Genomic DNA, 21293 nt, shown 5'->3' with positions numbered 1-21293 from the left:
TACTTATAAATATATAATTATTGGTAAGTTTTATTTGTAAAGTTTGACTACTATTAGAAAGGTACACTATTTGTGAAACTCCCATGATAAAATATTTAAACATAAACTAATTTGTAAACACAAATTTGTAACTCAGCTCAGTACAACAACAACTGTTTCATGATGTCAGGGAAAGTTTTTAACAATATCCCTTTAGAATTAAGATTGTTGTCTAAAAATCTATTTCTACGTAAACTTCGACATTGGCTGATCGACAAATGTTTTTATAACCTTAATGAATTTTTTAATAACTAATTTTTATATTGATTGACATGTTAAATATTACTCATTGCCCTGGTAATGCATTAATTTATTTTGGCATGTTGTAACATTTTGTGACATAAGTATTATAATTTAACAGTATGGCGTTGGCGTTGTACTATATCGTCTCTACTTGTAAATATGTAGTCGTAAGTCAATTTTCTAGTCAATAATAAAAATTTGCATGCCTACACCCTCGGCGAAATGTGACGATCAAAATAATGCATGTTTACCTACCACCTAATCTAATGTACCACATTTCTTGCAAATAAAATATTTCATTTCATTTCATTTCATTTCAATTACTAACTCCGAAAAAATCTGCCGAAATCACATACTAAAAATCGCCATCATCCCATTTTTTCACACTTTTCCGCCATTTCCTCTTTATCCTTAAATAATAAAATGTAAATCATAATATTATTTAATTTATTTAATTATTTATTAAATAATAATAAATACTGAATAATAATGAAGATATAAATGTGATTTTTGATAGCTACATATTGAGCTACAGGCCATCAAATATATGATGCATATATACATCACCATGCATTTAAGGATTAAATATTCTTCTTCATCTTAAATATTTTATAATCAGGAAAAAAGGTAGTATAGAAATTGGTTTGAAATGACGTAGGAATACAATTTAATAACGCACCTCTTCACAAAATGCGTTAGTTTTGAACAATTGTCGAGGACTTGTTTGGTAGTCACAACGGAATATTTTTATTAAATTTGCAAGAGCAGAACCGCAATCAAAATGTTCCCTGGAAACTCCTAAAAGTTGGATGTTGTTCCCTTAGAATTTCCTGTGAAGCGAGGAAATTCTACATCAATTACCAATGGTAATATTCGGTTTCAAAATGCACCAGTATTATGCCGCGAGGCATTTGCCAAGAGATCATAATTTTCGACAATTTCTCCAGCGAATCAGCAGCGGCAGTCGTTTGTTTTGACGACAAGCTGTTCGTCGAATATCATTTTCGATTTAATTAAAATTTAAGTCTAGAACAAGGCGAAGACAAAATGTCTGAATTGAGGTCAGAACTAAGTACGAACATACACATACAACCGATTTGAAAGGCATAACCTACATTTTTGATCAATGAATAGTAACCAAGGCGCTCTAGTGACCTGATAATTTATATACTTACATGTTTGCAGTTACAACAGCATCGAAACCCTGAAGGGCTTGGAGCAATTTCCTCGACTGGACGAGCTCATACTGGACAACAATGAGATAGGGGACGCAGTCGGCTTCCCCCCGCTGCCTCATTTGCAGACGCTCTCCCTCAATAACAACCGGGTGTGTATTTTAATTACTCCTTAGTAATCTATACCTAGATACTATTGATAAGAGGGTTCTCATCACTATCTAAACAAAGATCCCTCACGAGAAAAGACAATTGTTAGACTGCAGTTTGATTTAGGTCTCACAAATACCAAGAAACCTGATAGCCGGGCTGAAAACTAATCCCCAATTGCTAATTCGAGTCCAAAAAAACTACGACAGATACGTCAATGTCACAGCTGTCAATGTCACCTATGTCACTGTCAAAATACTTTTCAGGTTTCGCCAACCTTCTACATTCTTTATTTGGCACGTAAGAAATCCAAGAATACTTGATGATAAAATTGTGAAGAAAATTCGTTTTAGTTTTTTTGTTTTAATTCTCATACGTCAAATTAGTTCCACCGGTCGCCACTAATGATAAATGTTGGTAATTCGCATTATATTACGTGTATATGTGACAATCAACATCACCTTCATTCACGTTGCTAATAATAATAAAACTTTGTCGACATTTGTCGGGCATGCCGCCGTCCCGGAGAGTCACTCAGGCATATCATTTCCGGTTGTTCTCATCTTGCTAACGGCGAGTACTTGCACAGACATAATCTCGTAGCCAGGATTATTCACCAGCAACTTGCTCTTCAATACGGCCTTGTGGACCGCGAAGTACCGTACTACAAGTACTTACCTGTGCCAGTTCTCGAAAATGGTCGTGCCACGCTCTATTGGGATCGATCTATTATCACTGACAGGATTATTGTAGCCAATAAGCCTGACATTGTGATAATAGATCGACTGCAACGCCGGGCAGTACTCGTTGACATCACCATCCCCCATGATGAGAATCTCGTGAAAGCCGAGAAGGACAAGTCCAGTAAGTACCTAGACTTGGCTCACGAGATAACCGCCATGTGGGATGTTGAATCAACGATCATTGTTCCGATAGTCGTTTCAGCGAACGGTCTCATAGCGAAGAGTCTCGACCAACATCTTAAGAGACTCTCGCTAGGTGGCTGGATCAAGGCCCAGATGCAGAAGGCGGTGATCTTGGACACAGCGCGGATAGTTCGACGGTTCCTCTCTCTGCGGCCCTAACCACCGGCAGCTTGGGCCCTGCCCCGCTGCTGGCGGCACCCTAGGTTAGGTTTTTTATAATATGTTTATATGTTTTTATATTGTTTTGTAAGTGTTTATTTATTTTACTTTTATACTCATATTATAAAAAACCTAGCTTAAGAAAAGAGATAAATAAATGAAATAAAACTTAAACCAGACAAATGTATGCACTAAAGCTGCCCTATCTCAGTCAGGTGCAATTTTCGCCAATGTTTATTAAATTAGTCATTGGAGTCTAACAACCCATTACCAATATTAGAATGTTATTGCTGAAGGGTAGCACCTGAACTGACTCTCAGAATGGCGCGTGGCGAAGTCAGGGGCTCACGAAAGGTATTTCCTTAGCGTATTGAACGAGTGCCCAATGTATCTCTGAGACTCCTCAGGAGATTTGGAACCATAAATTGAAGAACATTACTCAAACTTACTTACATACTCTCTTTAAGGTAAAACAATAGATCATTACATGTGCCATTTTTTATCTAAAAGGTTCATAAGTGTCGGTTGTCAATAAAGCGCTATTTGCATATTAACGTCTGTCTATCATATATCAGAGATGTAGTCTGTATATCTGTGTATCATACATAATAATAAATTCTAATACAGTTTGACAGACCATGGTGTCATGGCCGCTTCTAAAACAATGGCGGCCGTGGCAACCATAAAGCCCACTATACACTATTTCGCTGATTAGCTAATTGTAAAATATATGTATAAAAAATTGGTCACAATATCTATATCATCAATAGTTTGTTCTATACCGCAAAATATAGCACCAAATGTTATTGATACCTGAAGTGATACAAGCGCAATACCAACTTTACAACTAAAAATCACGGAAAAAAAGAAAAAAAATCGAGCGTCCTAGTATTTATGTAAATAATAAAAGACTATTAAATATATAAATCAAAGGATTGAAATAAATAATAAATAATTTATCTTGGCGTGTGTTTTTATAAAAAAGGATTATACTATTTTACAAACATTTTATTGCAGTGGCAACATCGTAGTAGTTTTTTTTGGACTCGAATTAGCAATTGGGGTTGTAGTGATGTTCTCCCTACCTATATTTAAGTATGAGTGTTCGGTATTTCAGCACGGTGGTATACATTCCATGTTCACCGAGTAACTGACAATCTGAGAATTCTGAGACTCCCTTTGTGGTCACTTAAAAGCGATCAATTTTACGACACACAGCGCTCACGGTATCATTTCGGGCATTTTTACAAGTGAGGTATATGCGACTCGTAAACTCCTCTTCATACTCGTGGCGCAGTAACTAATCGTCGCTGTTCTGAAAAAATCTCGTATCTCATACCGCTGGTCAAAGTAAAAAGGCAGTAAGGCTATGTGCATCCCATACATTAGTTACTACATTTGTCTTTTCATTGACCGAAGTAGATACGAGTTTTTTTTTTTTCAAATTACTGTCGTAAGCCTTTAGAAGCATGACAAATTGACAATACGCCCTATGTCACTTTCAGGTAAAACTTCCTTTATTTTGTTTTTTTTTTTTTTGGTAAAACTTGGTCGATAGTTAAGACTTATAGTTTGGTATGTATTATCCTGGCAATACTATACTTCTCCGTACCGTGTTCAACTCAGAGTTATGACTAAGATAAGCTATGACTTCGCTTGCAAAGATTTAGGTTCGTTACGTCCGCTGCACTAGGTTATTTGTCATTGAAAATATTTATATTCACAGGAAGACTTAAGTAGAGCTCCAGGTAAAGCGCTTCCGACAGAAACTTAAAACGTTAAGTCTGAAACGTCTTACTAAGAAGACATATTGTTTAAGCCTTTCACTATTCCGATATCAAATACACGAGCTAGCTTTTTCTTCCCAGAAATCATGTAGAATGTTGCACGCTTTGAAATAGCAGTGACGCTTTCCCAATAAAACAGCGTTTTTATTTTATTTAACGATGACGTCACAAAGCACGCGATGGAGCGGTCCAGTCGCGATGAGCGCGTCATATTCTCTTGCAAGTTTTCAAGTTTCTGGGCTAGACGGCATATAAAGGTAGTAGGTTTATTGGAATTAAAAAAAAATCACGCAAACAAATTACTTTAATTAAAGCCCGACTATATATGACTACGCGCCATGTTGCGGAATTTCATTAGAACTATTTTCTTCATACTATTCTCAACTGTCAACCCATACATCAGAATAACAGCGCCCTCTTGACAATAGTCATATATTTCTGGTCAGGCTTTATCACAGAACTTAATTTAGATAGAAGAAACAAATTCATATATTTGTATAGGGGCCGAGCGTGTCAAATTTTGTACTGAAGTTGATTCTTGCCTGTAACTTTAAATATGTCTCAGGCTCTTGATTGTTCATAATTTTTGTGTTGTTGCAATTGAATATCACGTAACGAGGCATTTTTTATGTTTTGGTTGACTTCAACTTACAAAAATTGACGCCCGAAAGCTGCAAGCTGCGAGTAAAGACGGACAACTCAGTGGATTTCACTGAGTTCATTTGACACGCTAAGTAGATACGTTTGCTTGATCTATGGTATATATGACATCTGAGGGCTTTATCTACATACCTACGTACTGTTTAATCGAGCACATATATATATATATATATATATATATATATATATATATATATATATATATATACGTGGCCCTTTCAGATAATCAACAGCTTCTACAGTTCTACAAGCTCCAGAAATTTATTTATCTATTGAAAAGGGAATAATGTGATAGATATTTTCTGAAACTCATGCCCTCTAGCATCAGAAAGCGTTTGAAACTTAGTTACTGTCACCGGCAATAACATCGCACAAAAAAAGACCGCAAAAATATCTGACACAATTTTATTTCTAGGTCCATAACAACGTGTCAGATATTTATGCAGCCTTATTTTTGTGCGATATTATTGCTGGAGACTGTACTTACTACTTACCCAGAAATATCAGACTGGCAGTAATGATACTAATGACCCTTCCAATGGGGGTGTAATTATAAAAATAATCATTTGAGCAATTTTGCCGTTTTCCTTGTTTTCAAGTACCGTTCGTTTATCTATCTCTTTTTCTTTTATTTTTCCTCCTACTAAATGGTAGGTAGGAGTAGGTAGGTAGGTTTCCATGGAGAGGCTTTTTCTAAAACGTATTATATAAAGATTAACGTCGTTATCGCACAGAAAAGCTCAATAATGTCTCAATCTTTCAACATTCTTAAAGATTTTATTCACCTTCCGCTACGTGATTTCATTTAAATGTCGCGTTAAAAGCAAGTATAGATATACCTATCTACTATTATTATTTAGGTACCCCTAATACAACCAGGTTTATTGTGACCTAGAACAGAACTGGTGACTATTACCATCCAAATCTGCCTACATCAATAAATAACATAAGCTGTACTTACTTATATAAGTTATATACCTAACAGCTGTTCAGCTGTACCGTTGTCCGGTACCAATAAATTATATTAGAGATTTGTAATTAATTATTATTAGAGATGCAACGAATATTTGGCAATGGTATTCGGCCACGTTGCCGACTATAGATACAACTTAGTATTTATTGCTATATTTTCTTGGGAAATTCTTATGGAAAAGTTCTATTTGTTGGTCACAATTCATATTAAGTATATTGTCTTGGGTTCGATTTTACCGATTCTGACTCCGTTCACTATATCCAGCTACAAAAAACGAATGTTAGCGAACTTTGAAAGCGATCTTGTTTCATAATATATGTAATTCCAAAACAAGGCAAGTATGTTATGCTAAATATTCGGCCCTAAAGAGGCGATTCTGTATTCGGCTAAAACCCCTATTAGGGACTTGTACTAAAGTTCCTCAGTCGCTTGTAGGCTTCATCAAACTTATTCCAAACAATGTAGATTTTTGTGAAACATCTAATAACCTTCACCTTTGGCCAATTAACAAGATTGTTATTATTAGGCAAATTCCTTGTAATAGTAAAAATCCTTTTGTCCTTGTTGCTATGTCTGTAAAGGAAAAGCCTAGGTTTATAAGGGCGCTATGACAAAAAAAGTCGAAATAATGTAAAATTGACAATATTTACCTACGGACGAAATTGTACTACTATCAGTTACACTAGTTATATAGAGCATCTTCTTATCTTAAGGGTCAATTACTTAATGAATATTGTTTATTAATTTTTTTTTCTGATGATCATTTATGAAAAACCGCTTAAAGAACTGATTTAGGAGCAATTTGGGAGCCCTTATTTGTAACATGTGATAAACTCGTTCTCATAAATGTGGCAATTTTGTGTCAGTAATACCTCGTACTTTAGGAGTAATGAGATATTGTGCGTGCGTTGTGTGTGTCCGTGTGGCGCTAACTCACAGCTTTCCTTCGCCAAGTTTGAAACCTTGCTCCCTGGTCTCACAGAGTTAACTTCAGGGAATTTTTATCTTTTGGGCTCTCCGATTTTTCCCGCAGCCATACCTGAAGCCTTCGAAGTAAGAGAGCAGCTTCTGAGGTCTGCTGGTGAGAAGTTAAAAAAGCTCTCGGGTCACGTCGCACTTACTTTGCTGAGATCCTGTTTCGCCGTGCCGAAGGTGACGTACTTTTTGCGCACTTCCCCAGTCTGGATGCACCCCGGCCACATGGATTCTTTTGACTTTGTGGTGAAAGAGTTAACGGAAGGTATTTTGAATGTGTGTTTTGTGGGTAGATATGAGATTTGTGTATTATGCATGTGGGTAAGCGAATAAACCTTCAGGCAGTCTGAGCTCGAACTTGGTGTTTAATTTACGTCCTTAACATGGCGCAGCCGAAATAAAAGAATCTACTTCTATTATCACTGTTCGGAGTGTGTTTTACGGTTTACGTAGTTAACCTGTTGTGTACGTGCTGTAGAAAACACAATCTTTAGACGTTTTGTGGAAACAATTACACGGGCGTTAATCATGGAGTCGATTTTACCACCGCCGCCGCCATTTGTGTTCGTTAATAGTTTAGAAAATGTAACTACGGGAAATTTATCAAAAGAGTGGGAAAAGTGGAAGAATTCATTTCTCATTTACTATGAAGCGTGTGAACTATCTAAAAAAGATAAGAAAGTACAAGTAAGCATCCTTTTACATATCATCGGCGAGCAGTGTCGAGAAGTGTACGAGCAGTTTGACAAGTCATCTATTACGACATCATCGCAATTACTGGATAAGTTTGATGCATTTTTCCTACCTCAAAAAATCTCACAATCGAGCGGCACAGATTTTTTACGCGCGATCAAAAGGAAGGCGAGTCTATCGAACAATATTCGTTCGAATTAAAAAAGTTGGCAAGTTCTTGTGAGTTTCAAGACTTAATGGAAACTTTAATTCGGGACAGACTTATTTGTGGAATAAAGGATCACGCTATTCGGGAAAGACTGTTACGGGAACCGGATTTAACATTGAAGAAATCATTAGATATTTGTAATGTGGCGCAAATTTCGAAGGTGCAAGCCGGAGCTATAAAAAAAGAATCTGTGGAGCATCATGCCTATGCCATACAACGTAATTATTCTTGGAACCACGAAGTTCAAGGAACCCCTAGTGAGGGTGGTATCGATACGAGTGATGTGAATCGGGTGATGTGGGTAGCTCGGCGAGGAGCGTCTGCGCATCGAGGAACAGCGCGCGGGTGGCCCCGCGGTCGTAGCCAGCTGTCGCGGGCTCGCGCGCCGTCTGCTCGTCCTCCACTTGTGTCCGCGCCAGGGCAGCGATGGCAGCCATCGGTGCAACGAAATCAGCTGACGCACAAACACGGTCGTGGTGGTGCTAGTGAGAATAGTGTGTGGTGTTCAATGTGTGGTTATGAACATGGGAGCTCAAGATGCCCTGCTGCAGGAAAGAGGTGTTTGAACTGTAACCGGCTTGACCACTTTTCCCGAATGTGTACAGTTTACGAGATTTGTGCGGACGAGTCAAATGATCAGGTACGAGTAATATATTATCTCTCTGATTCTCAAAATAGTTGGTCTGTTGATTTAGCGATTAATAATGGTACATTAAAGTTTAAATTGGACACTGGGGCTGACGTGAACATTATACCACTTACTTGCTTGCGAGAGTTAGGCTTATCCGAGCGAGAGTTAGGAATGTCTTCAGTCCGATTAATTGCCTACGGTGGTACCGGTATAAAAGTTGTAGGGCAGTTAAATTTAAAGGTGGAGCACAAAAATCGTAGTTATATTGTGGATTTTATTATTGCAGATGTAAATTCATCACCAGTTTTAGGTCGCGACGCATGTTGTGAGTTAAATTTAGTAAAGTTGGTACTGGAGGTGAAAGGTGATACGGAATGTAATTCGAAGCATAGTATTTTTACAGACTACAGTGACGTTTTTGAGGGGGTAGGTTGCATGCCAGGTCATTATAAAATCGAGCTTAACGAGAATGTCAGGCCGGTGGTACATGCACCTAGGAAGCTCCCGGTTGCTTTAAAGGAGTCAGTAAAGTGTAAATTAGAGGAAATGGTTAAAGATGGAATTATTGCGAAGGTTGAGGGCCCAACGGACTGGGTCAACAGCATGACGGTTGCTAGAAAAGCTAACGGGGACATTAGGATTTGTTTGGATCCACGTGATTTAAATTTAGCAATCAAGCGTGAACATTTTAAACTGCCTACTTTGGACGAAATTACAGCAAACCTAGGTGGATCCAAATATTTCAGTACTTTAGATGCGAAACAGGGTTTCTGGCAGCTTAAATTACATGCTGACAGTACAGACCTTTGTACATTTAATACCAGTTTCGGTAGATATAAATTCTTGCGTCTTCCATTTGGAATTTCATCTGCATCGGAAGTTTTTCACAAAAAAATGTATGAACATTTTGACGACATTCCAGGGGTGTGCTTATTTGTTGACGACTTACTTATTTATGCTAGCACTAAAGAGGAGCATGATCGTAGATTGAAAATGGTACTAGATAGATGCAGGGAAATAAATTTGAAGTTAAATTTAAATAAATGTAAGATTGGATTATCGGAGATTAAATATTTAGGTCACAAGATCACTCCTCGCGGCATTTACCCTGACGATGCGCATACGTCCGCGATAAGAAACATGCCCCGCCCATTAAACGTGAAGGACTTAGAGCGTTTTCTGGGCATGATTAATTATGTTGGTAGTTTTATACCCAATTTGTCAGATAGAAATCATGCTTTGAGACAACTTCTTAAGAAAGAAGTCGAATGGCACTGGACAGAAGAACATGAAAACTCTTTCGTTAGACTTAAAGAATGCTTGTTGAGTGCTCCAATCTTGCAATATTACAGTTTGGATATTCCTGTAGTAATTTCAGTAGATGCTTGTAAAAACGGACTTGGATGTTGCCTTATGCAAAATAATTTGCCTGTTTGCTACGCGTCACGTTCTATGACTAAAGCTGAGCAGTCATATGCTCAAATTGAAAAGGAGCTTTTAGCTTGCGTGTACGCGTGCGAAAAGTTTTATACGTATATTTATGGCCGTAGTGACATCACTATAGAAACTGACCATAAGCCACTTGTGAGTATCATTAGCAAGCCAATAGCATCAGCTCCGGCACGTTTGCAGAGAATGTTATTGCGGCTACAGCCTTATAACTTTAAATTGATTTACAAGCCCGGCAAGTATTTGTTTATAGCCGATACGTTGTCGCGCGCTGTAGAACCGGTCAGTGCGCCGATAACAGAACCGCGTGATCACCTAGATGCACTGGCGCAGGTGTGCGCCGTGGCAGTTAGTAACCCGCTTGTAGACACACATTTCTTACAAATTCAAAAGCTGACACAAGAGGATAATGAACTAAAATTATTAGCAGAGTACATAAAGTATGGATGGCCGCAAAACAAACAAGAAGTGTGTGATGAGGTTAGGGCCTACTGGGGATACCGGGATGAATTAACTATGGCTTACGGTATGCTTTGGAAGGGTGATAGGATAATTATTCCTTCCGACATCCGTAGTGAGATGTTAAGGCGGGTGCACATTGGTCACCTTGGTCTTGAAAAATGTAAACTAAGGATTCGCGAAATAATGTTTTGGCCGAATATAAATTCACAGTTAGAAGACCTAATTAACAATTGCCAACCTTGTTTGTTATTTAGAAATGAGAATAGAAAGGAAACACTTATATCGCACGACGTTCCTGGCAGGGCGTGGTCAAAAATTGGTGCCGATATTTTTCACTGGAAGAATAAAAAGTATTTAATAGTGGTAGACTATTACAGCAAATATGTAGAAGTTGTAGAACTATATTCATTAACATCTGATAGTGTGATTCAACAAATGAAGATAATTTTTAGCCGTCAAGGCATTCCAGATATTGTTATGTCTGATAATGGCCCTGAATTCAGTTCCCACAGCTTTAGGTTATTTGCACAGTTGTGGAAATTTCAGCATGTTACTTCTTCGCCCCACTATTCCCAGTCGAACGGGCAAGTGGAGCGAACGATACAGACAATTAAAAAGATTTTAAACAAAACGCAAGTCGAAGGCGCAGACTTTAGATTAGCCTTATTGGAATATTTGAATACCCCAATAAGCAGTACTCTCGCATCTCCTTCTGAATTACTTAATAGCCGCAAGTTGAGAAGTATAGTGCCATGCATACCGAAGCTTCTTAAACCAAAAGTTCCGAAGAATGTCACATCTCAGCTTCAATTACGACAAAATAAACAAAAGGACTATTATGATAGGGGTGCTCGCGACTTAACTCCTCTTGTACCAGGTCAGAAGGTAAAAGTTAGGATAAATAAAAAGTGGGTCAACGGTATAGTGCAATCGATTCGTGGAATACGGTCGTATGCTATACAAATAATAGGTGGAGGCATTCTAATCAGAAACCGACGGCATCTGATATGTGATTCAGATAATCGTCCTGATTCAGAACCGGAAAGCCCTGTGTGCCTCCTGCCTTATGACGACTTAGACATTCCAACTGATAACGCCGCGATGACGTCATCCGCGAGTGCATCACTTGCGCAGCGGCCGGTCCCAGTGTCCAATGATAATAATTGTAATAATGCACAAAATAATCATTATATTACTCGTTCTGGCAGGACGGTCATACCACCTGATCGATGGGGCTACTAGCTAAACATGCAGAGTGACGACTCGTCAACTATTGGAAATAAAAGAAAATATTAAAATGTAATTACATGTATACCTAGTTATATATAAATTTAGGTTTCCTTACGTAGGTGATTCTTAGTTCAGTTCAGTGCAATGGCTTGTATTAATAGTCTTTATACGAGACTTATTTACCTTATAAAATAAAAACTATGTAATCAATTATTATAATAAAATGTCATTCGCATGCGATATTATTGAAATGCCCATTGCTCTGAATGCCTTTTTTTTATTAGTTGTATTTGATATTATATGTCTGTAATGCATGTTTATTTTTGTAAATAATACCTATATTGTAGGTATGAAAGCGAATATAAAAAAAATAAAATAAAATATTATATACATCTATGAAATTTAAAATGTGTCAAATAAAATTAAAAAAAAAAAAAAAGTATTTTTACGGTCTGTATTACTTACTTACTTTCTTTTTTTTTTTCTTTTCTTTTTCTTTTCAACTTTCAGATAAAGTGAAAGTACTATTCAAGTAGGTAATTATATGTAAGTATAGAAATTATGTAATTACAAAAGGGATCAATCTTTATCACCTGATTTATATTGTATTTTATTTGAAATAATGTACCTACCTATTGTTTAAAACACAACTAATGTAGAATAATAATTAGTTTAATGTGTGTAATAATTTAATGAATCCTAGGTTATTTGATTGCATACCTACGTACTACGTAGGTATGATTTAAAATGTATACATTTTAAGGTTTATTATCATATCTTTCTTTATTGTTACTAAAGAATAGATGTTGAAATAATTCTTTAACTTATAGGAGTCCTTGTTTTGCATAAGTACCTAACGTGTAGTCTTGTAACTACTTTCATGATTTTATTCAATGTACCATCAATTCGGCAAAAAAAAAATGTTTATAAGAGGATGTGTAGTATATAATTAAATTGTATTAAAAAGGAGGTTGTGGGTAGATATGAGATTTGTGTATTATGCATGTGGGTAAGCGAATAAACCTTCAGGCAGTCTGAGCTCGAACTTGGTGTTTAATTTACGTCCTTAACATGTTTGGGTCCAGAACAGTGGGATTTGGCTTCGTTACCAGTACGTAGCGGTGGAATTGGAATACGGCGCGTACGTGATGTGTGTCTTCCGGCCTTCCTGGCGTCGGCGGCGGGAGTGGTGGACCTTGTCACTAGGATTTTATCTTTGAATCGTGACCAGGTCATAATACCTTTCGCTTCCAATGCCTTGTCGGTCTGGGAGGCTCTCAACCCGGGTGCGCAGGTGCCTGAAAAGCCGTTTCTGCAGCGTTTGTGGGACGAGGTAGGCATTAAACGTCTTTTTGCCAGTCTCTTGAACAACGCTTCTGGTGCGGATAGGGCTAGACTGGTGGCGGCTTCGGCACCGGAATCTGGGGCCTGGTTACACGCCCTTCCCTCCCCGAACTTTGGCACCCTCCTCGACAATGACTCGTTGCGGGTGGCCGTTGCTCTTCGTCTCGGCTGCGATGTTTGTCAACCACATCAATGCATTTGCGGCTCGATGGTGGAGAGCAACGGGCACCATGCTTTAAGTTGTCGCAGGTGCGCAGGGAGGTTCCCACGGCACCACGCCTTGAACGATATCATTCGTAGAGCACTGGTGTCGGCCAACGTTCCGTGTGTGCTGGAGCCACCTGGACTTAGCCGGTCGGACGGTAAGAGGCCGGATGGGTTGACTCTGGTGCCATGGGAGAGGGGTAAGTGCCTTTTATGGGACGCCACCTGCGTTAGCACGTTTGCCGCCTCGCACCTCGCTCGCACCGTGCGGACGGCAGGAGGAGCTGCTGACGCTCCGGGTCGTTCTTGGCGCAGAGGTTGTCCATCGCGGTTCAGCGTGGAAACGCGGCAAGTGTGATGGGCACTTTTGCGTCGGGAACGATGCGGGGTGGGTTGTTTGACTAATTTAGGTAGTTTGTTAAGGTTTTTTATTGTTAAGGTTTTTTTTTATTAGTATTATGTTTTAAAACTAGTATTAAATAGTTAAGTATTATACGTGTAAACCTAAAATCTTATGAGATATTTATCAATATACTTTTTGAAATTGAGAAATAGTTCCTCATAAAATAAAACTATGGAAACGGATTAAATCGCGTATAATGAATTTACAATTCATCCCGACGTTTCGAACACTTTACAGCGTTCGTGGTCAACGGGTGTTTAATGAACTAAAATATTTCTTGAAAATAAGAAGTGAGGATATCCCCGAAAAGCGACTTAATATCGAAGTAATTTTGATACTCAAGTAATCTGCAACATTTGCATAAATTGCTGTTATATTGTACCTTAGTGATAAAAAATTTATATTATATTTTTTTGGAAATTTTTGTCCTTCATCTTCACAACTTTTTCAAATCTTCTTCTTCAATCTTTTGTACAAGAAGGCGGTTGTAAACATTATTGTAAGCAACATAGTAAACTGTTACCTAATTAAAATCAGATTAAGGCGTAAACAATTCATAACGTAACAAACTTTCTCCGCGTCAAGTCTAATTAACGAGTAATTATAAAGTTCCTTAGCAATTTTCGCGTACCACCTATATGTAATTAATGTAATTGGTATATGTATCATAGTATCGGTATGCGGCATATTCGCTTTGTTTGTATTCGGTTGAATTTTTATTAAATTTTTAGTACGTAAACTTTCGTATCTTCGCCTGGGTTTTGACACCTTTACTAAAAAATCACCCAAGTTTGGAGACATTTTAGTCCGTTCTGGCAAAAAAACTCCATTTAGTACTCTGAACCTTCAGTATAGTCCTCAAAAGGTTCAAATTTCATTTATTAACTTGGTAATAAACGGGCTTAAAGGTGATAGGCGAAGATTGGGTGGTTTCCCTAACTTCGCCTATGGCATGCTTTACCGCTTAGAATAAACTTTTCTGTGACTCAAATACTAGTCAATAAAATTTATGATTTGATTTTATGATTTATGATTTAATTTATGACAACTTATGTCTAACTCGGCGATGTTAGGTAGCGCAGGCGAAGACACTAAACTTTACGGTATCCTGGCATAAACTCGTGTTGGAAGCAAGACTCAAGCTAGAAACAAATGATGAGTCGCGTCACACGGACGCTGCTGACGACCGCGATTGATAAGTGTGTGACAGTCTTAAAACATCCAGCCAGGGACCGGAACCGCTTACCATAACCGGGGTTTTTCATAGGCTTATTTTAGAAGTTGTTTTAAAAACCCCAACCATAATGGTAACCTTTTGTAAGGGTGACTGTTTGATAGGGTAAGCCTATCTGATACAGTTAACTTAAATAACCTCTAACGAAAACCAAACCCAGTCTTAAAGGTTACCCTATCATTTTAATTATTAAACCGTTTAAGCAACTTTAATCTCTGCGCACATTGAAATTCAACTTATTATTGAATAACCATAGCGAGTACAAGCTCATACGTATCGTCTCTAAACAAGTTTATGTCGATTCAAATAACGTAGTTTTATGTCGATTCAAACAATATTGGACTTTAAAACCTTACACTAAAATTTAAAACATAACTGACCTGAATTATCATAGTGTGTTTTGACATTGAATGCATTCGTAGCGCGCGCCGGGTCGTTCTATTGTTTATCTATCTTACCTGTGCGTTTCCGAACAAGCTTTTTAAAGATCAACCTTTTGCTTGGCCGTCGGACCATCTCACCAAAGACGCTCATACTCGAGAGCAAATTTTAGTAAAGAACTAACTAAAAAAAATATTGTAAAAGAACAAAGCAAATAATTATATCGATATCTTACGATTAGATAATTGAAAACATCTTCTCAATTGGGCTTTGTTAAAAATGTCAAAATAGCTATTTATGCAACAAGTGCGGAAAGTAGGTGATTTCTGATGAGTGTCATATAAGCCGATACGAGTCGGAATTTCGGAAATCATCATAAATAAAAAAACATAATAAGACGAAATACTTTAGTAATTATTAAAATTAAAAGTTATGTTAGTACAATTTTCGAATTTGAAAGACATTGGTTTTATGGGACTTATAATAGTAAAGTTCAAAATAAAATAAAAAAATTGAATTTTAAAAAGCACTAGTGCGGAAAAGTATTACTTTCCACACGATTTTTATGGGACTGATAGTGAAGTTAAAGTTAAGTTTAACTTCACTATCAGTCCCAGTCATCAGTTAAGTTAAAGTTAAAAGCAAAATAAAAAAAAATGTTAAAAGCACCAGTGAATATTGTGGAAAAGTACCTACTTCTTTCCGCACAATTTTGCTTCATAGAAAACGCACTTTTCGAGCACATACATTCTAATAGCTATTTTTATGGGACTAATAGTGAAGTTCAAAATTTAAAGAAAAATGAAAAGTAAAAAGCACTAGTGCGGAAAAGTACTTTCCGCACGATTTTGCTTCATAGAAAACGCACTTTTCGAGCACATACAGTGCTATTTTTATGGGACTGATAGAGAAGTAACAAATTAAAAAAAAGTAAAAAGCACTAGTACGGAAAAGTACTACTTTCCGCACGATTTTTCTGGGATAGACAGTGAAGTTCAAAATTTTAAAAAAAATTAAAAGTAAAAAGCACTAGTGACTAGTGCGGAAAAGTAGGTACTACTATCCGCACAATTTTGCTTCATAGAATACGCACTTTTCAAACACATACATTGTAATAGCTATTTTTATGGGACTGATAGTGAAGTCCTAAATAAAATAAAAAATTAAAAGTAAAAAGTACCAGTGCCGAAAAGTACTCTACTTTCCGCACGATCTTACTTTATAGAAAACGCACTTTTGTAATAGCTATTTTTATGGGACTGATAGTGAAGTTCAAAATTAAAAGTAAAAAACACTAGTGCGGAAAAGTACTACTTTCCGCACGATTTTCCGGGGACGGATAGTGAAGTTCAAAATGTAAAAAAAAAGAAAAGTAAAAAGCACTAGTGTGGAAAAGTATTACTTTCCGCACGATTTTGTTTCATAGGAAACGCACTTCTCGAGCACACATACATTATAATAGCTATTTTTATGAGACTCATAGCGAAGTTCATAATAAAAAAAAAATTAAAGTAAAAAGCACTAGTTTGAAAAAGTACTACTTTCCACACGATTTTTCTGGGACGTATAGTAAAGTTCAAAATTTAAAAACATTTGAAAAGTAAAAAGCGCTAGTGCGGAAAAGTACTACTTTCCGCACAATGTTGCTACATATAAATCGCACTTTCCGAGCACATACATTATAATAGCTATTTTTACGGGACTGATAGCGAAGTTCATAATTTAAAAAAAAAAAGTAAAAAACCCTAGTGCGAAAATGTACAACTTTCCGAACGATTTTTCTGGGACGGATGGTGGCCTTCAAAATTTAAATAAAATTGGAATGTAAAAAACACTAGTGCGGAAAAGTACTACTTTCCGCATGATTTTGTTTTATAGAAAACGCACTTTTCGAGCACATACATTGTTATAGCTATTTTTATGGGAGTGATGGTGAAGTTCAAAATTTTAAGTAAAAAGAACTAGTATGGAAAAGTACTACTTTAAAAGTACCTACTACTTGCTGCACGATTTTGCTTCGTAAAAAACGTACTTTTCGAGCACATGCATTGTAAACGCACTTTTTGAGCACATGCATTGTTATAGTTATTTTTATGAGACTGATAGTGAAGTTCAAAATAAATAAAAATTAAAAGTAAAAAACCGGCCAAGAGCGTGTCGGGCCACGCTCAGTGTAGGGTTCCGTAGTTTTCCGTATTTTTCTCAAAAACTACTGAACCTATCAAGTTCAAAACAATTTTCCTAGAAAGTTTTTATAAAGTTCTACATTTGTGATTTTTTTCATATTTTTTAAACATATGGTTCAAAAGTTAGAGGGGGGAAGCATTTTTTTCCTTTAGAAGCGATTATTTCCAAAAATATTAATATTATCAAAAAACGATCTTAGTAAACCCTTATTCATTTTTAAATACCTATCTAAAAACATATCATACGTTGGGGTTGGAATAAAAAAAAATTCAGCCCCCACTTTACATGTAGGGGGGGTACCCCAATAAAACATTTTTTTCCATTTTTTATTTTTGAACTTTGTTGGCGTGATTAATATACATATTGGTACCAAATTTCAGCTGTCTAGTGCTAACGGTTACTGAGATTATCCGCGGACGGACGGACGGACGGACGGACGGACGGACAGACAGACATGGCGAAACTATAAGGGTTCCTAGTTGACTACGGAACCCTAAAAGTAGGTACAAAACCTTGCTTGCTGTAAAAACCTACTTCATTTTATTCCCTTATAATATACTGATGAGTACGAGTAGGTCAATAATTGGGTTGTCTATTGTTTGCCCGACAGTCATTTAACATAATATTCATTTGCCCGAATCTAACTTGCCTGAATTTCATTTGCCCGAATGATTTGTTTACCATAAAAATCATATGACATACTCGTTGTTTATCCGAATGTTACCTTCCATAATCATACAATGCCATACTATTTGTTAGCCATATTATTAAGTGCAATAATATGGTTTCATAGAATATTCAAACGCCATAAGCAATTATTGCCATATTAATTGTTGCCCATATTATTACCTAACCTAACCTACTTTCTGATAGCAGTTTCATTTTCCAGGGGTCACAGTTCTAACCTAACCTACTTTTCCAGCAGTTTCATTCTCCAGGGGGTCACAGTTCTAACCTAACCTAACCTACTTTCTGATAGCAGTTTCATTTTCCAGGGGTCGCAGTTCTAACCCAACCTAACCTACTGTCTGATAGTATTTTCATTTTCCGGGGGGTCACAGTTCTAACCTAACCTAACCTACTTTTCAAGCAGTTTCCTTTTCCAGAGGTTCACAGTTCTAACCTAACCTAACCTACTTTCTGATAGCAGTTTAATTTTCCAGGGGTCACAGTTCTAACTTAACCTATCCTACTTTCTGATAGCAGTTTCATTCTCTAGTCCTTCTAGTACCTATTATAGTAGTTTTCGATTCTGCCAAAGCACATTATGGAAATTGACTTTTCTGGACGCTAATTTGTATGACAAATGATGGTATGGAATGTGGTAATTACGGATTTCGATGATTCTGACAAATGACATTATGGAAACTGAATTTATGGGAAACAAAGTTTCTGGCACTAGATTAATATAGTAAACAATGATTATGGCATAAGATGTTATGAGAAACAATATTATGATTGTTGAATAGGATGGCAAATAAAATTATGGCAAATGAAATTCTGACAAATGGGGGTATCCCCAATAATTGTACTATCAAATACAGAAACTAAATGACGTACATGTCAAATGGTAATAACTACGCAAATTCGAGTGCATGCGTCTGAGACAAGCTCTATCTATAGCAAACCAGTTTCAATGTAGAAAGACAACAAGGAACGGATAAAGCTTACCATAACTCAATGAAAACAGGTTTTAAAAACCCTATCGCGATAGGGTTTCGGAGTTAACTTAGTTAGTAGTTATGGTAACCTCATAGTAACAGATTCAATAAGCTTACCGTTTTAAAAGGTTACCTTTAAAAAAGCTTACCGTTTTATTTAGTAAGAAAATTGATTGGGTAAGCAAATTGATGAAGTTAAGCCTAAAAAGGGGTTTTCCGGTCCCTGCTGGCGCCAGATTTCTATCGGACGTCCGAACGCTCAAGGCTATGTCCACGGCTTACGTCCGATAGTTTGCACAATTCAGTGTAGGTATATTTATTATCTAGATCGCGGCAGTGGACGCGCGTCCACAGACGTGTCCCATAATTTATTTCCAGCTTCATTCGCTACGCTATCGCCGTTAACACATTGAGTTGAGTGCCTGCACGCACGTGCTACGAGCGTAGCTGATAATATGGGAAAATGGGCGCCTACGTAGCGAAAAGCACCTACGGGCACAGAAGTCCATATATTATGAAGGGTCATTGCCACTGCAAGCTATAAGTATATATGTATTTATGTAAATATGCCGACTATTCAGTGGTTCCTAAAGTTGACTGGACACGACCCACCTTAAAATAATACATTACGATACAAGTGCGTAAAAAAGGAAATCCGAAACGAGTGGCAATAAATTAAAACACGACCGAAGGGAGTATCTTACGACGTTTTTCAGTACAGATGTCCCTTCGGAGGCTCATCTGTACTGAAAAACGTCGTACGATACACGTGCGAAAAGGAATTTCCTTTTTTACGCACTTGTATTATTTACCAACACAAAAATAATTAACGAAAACATGTTCAACTAAGGAGTTCGTTGTGTTTGTTATTACATTAGTTATTAATTCAAACACAAACTCAATTATAAGCATGCCCTACCTTATTAAAATGCCGTGAGTTTAATGCTAGTATGCATTTTGAATAAGATCAAACATTACGAGCTAGTTCCATTATGGAACGAAATCTATTATATTACTAAGTAGGGGTAGGTACTGAAACGTAGGTACTAACACTACTAACTATCGTAAAACCACGTCTATTCGCCTGAATACCTAACTCTGCCTGGCTTTATAAAAGTTGAAACTTAGTTTTTAATACAGGATCCGCAAACTACTGATTTAGCTTAATTTGGAATTTAGCTAAACCTGCACTAAAGCTAGATGGTCATTTCTATAATGACAGGCGAAGATAGATATTGATGATTTGAACATTCATTTGGTTTCTTGTAGGTACCTAATTATGCTATCTGTATGAAAATAATATCGAATGGTTGAATTGTCCAAATATAGATATTTCTCGTATAATAGATATTACATTCCAGGTAATAGGTACATTTATGTTTTGAGGGAGGGTTCCCGTAAAATTTCTAAAGGATATTCGGTGTTCGGGTAGGGCAGGGTGAAATCGGACGTAATCGTAACGACGATAAAATGGATACTGACTAGTCTTATTCCCGTAATATCGCTCCAAAATCCGAAGACCCTTTCAAAGTTCAGGCACCAGCCAGCCAGGAGAAAGTCATTCACCTCCAGCCAAATTAATCCATGACAATAAATCAAGTCCTACATAATTACCTAAGACTAAATAATAACCTATATTTGGGTTAAGGAACCCTGTAATTAATAATAAGTAATAAGCTACTTTGTTTTTGCCACAGGTTATCGACCTGCCTTAAAATTTGAATCGGTTAATACATAAATCTAGATTATAGGACGTGCTTTTTTTATTACATAAATAGGTAGACAACAATAGTTATTTGTTATACAAGGGGGCAAAGTTGTATTTTAACGCCGAGTGTGGAATTGAAAAACGAGCAAGTGAAAGGATTCTATAGTTGAACCACGAGCGAAGCGAGTGGTTCGAGAATAGAATCCTGAACTTGCGAGTTTTTTAACACACGAGAAGTAAAATACATTTGCATCCGAGTGTAACACAAAACTTTTCCCCTCATTATAGCGAGAAAACTACAACGCAAAAAATGCGTTTATCACTGCTTCCAGTAGTTCCACAGGTGGTAAATCATCTTTATTACTAGATTCACCTACTTTTATCAATTTTAAAGCAGTTAATTTGACTTTA

The 21293-nt window shown here is 37.0% G+C and overlaps 2 protein-coding genes across 2 annotated transcripts in view; one reads left to right on the top strand and one right to left on the bottom strand.

The window, feature by feature from the left end:
* The window catches only part of LOC125224624 (leucine-rich melanocyte differentiation-associated protein-like), an 87873-nt gene that overhangs the window by 27219 nt on the left and 39361 nt on the right, over positions 1 to 21293 (top strand). Inside the window, exon 3 of the mRNA XM_048128049.1 lies at positions 1468 to 1609. Within this exon, the coding sequence (XP_047984006.1) occupies positions 1468 to 1609 (142 nt within the window). The remainder of the gene's footprint in view (positions 1 to 1467; positions 1610 to 21293) is intronic.
* LOC125224625 lies at positions 7045 to 13589 on the bottom strand. The gene is made up of 2 exons (XM_048128050.1): positions 12834 to 13589; positions 7045 to 7367 (listed from the first exon to the last, which is right to left on the bottom strand). Exons 1-2 carry the CDS (start codon positions 13099 to 13101, stop codon positions 7219 to 7221), a joined length of 417 nt encoding a protein of 138 aa, XP_047984007.1. The 5' UTR covers positions 13102 to 13589; the 3' UTR covers positions 7045 to 7218.

This window comes from Leguminivora glycinivorella, chromosome 3, assembly GCF_023078275.1.
Source record: "Leguminivora glycinivorella isolate SPB_JAAS2020 chromosome 3, LegGlyc_1.1, whole genome shotgun sequence".
Classification (NCBI taxonomy): Eukaryota; Metazoa; Arthropoda; class Insecta; order Lepidoptera; family Tortricidae; genus Leguminivora; species Leguminivora glycinivorella.
The sequence above is the reverse complement of the archived record's forward strand: the minus strand, read 5'-3'. Positions and strand labels throughout refer to the sequence as shown.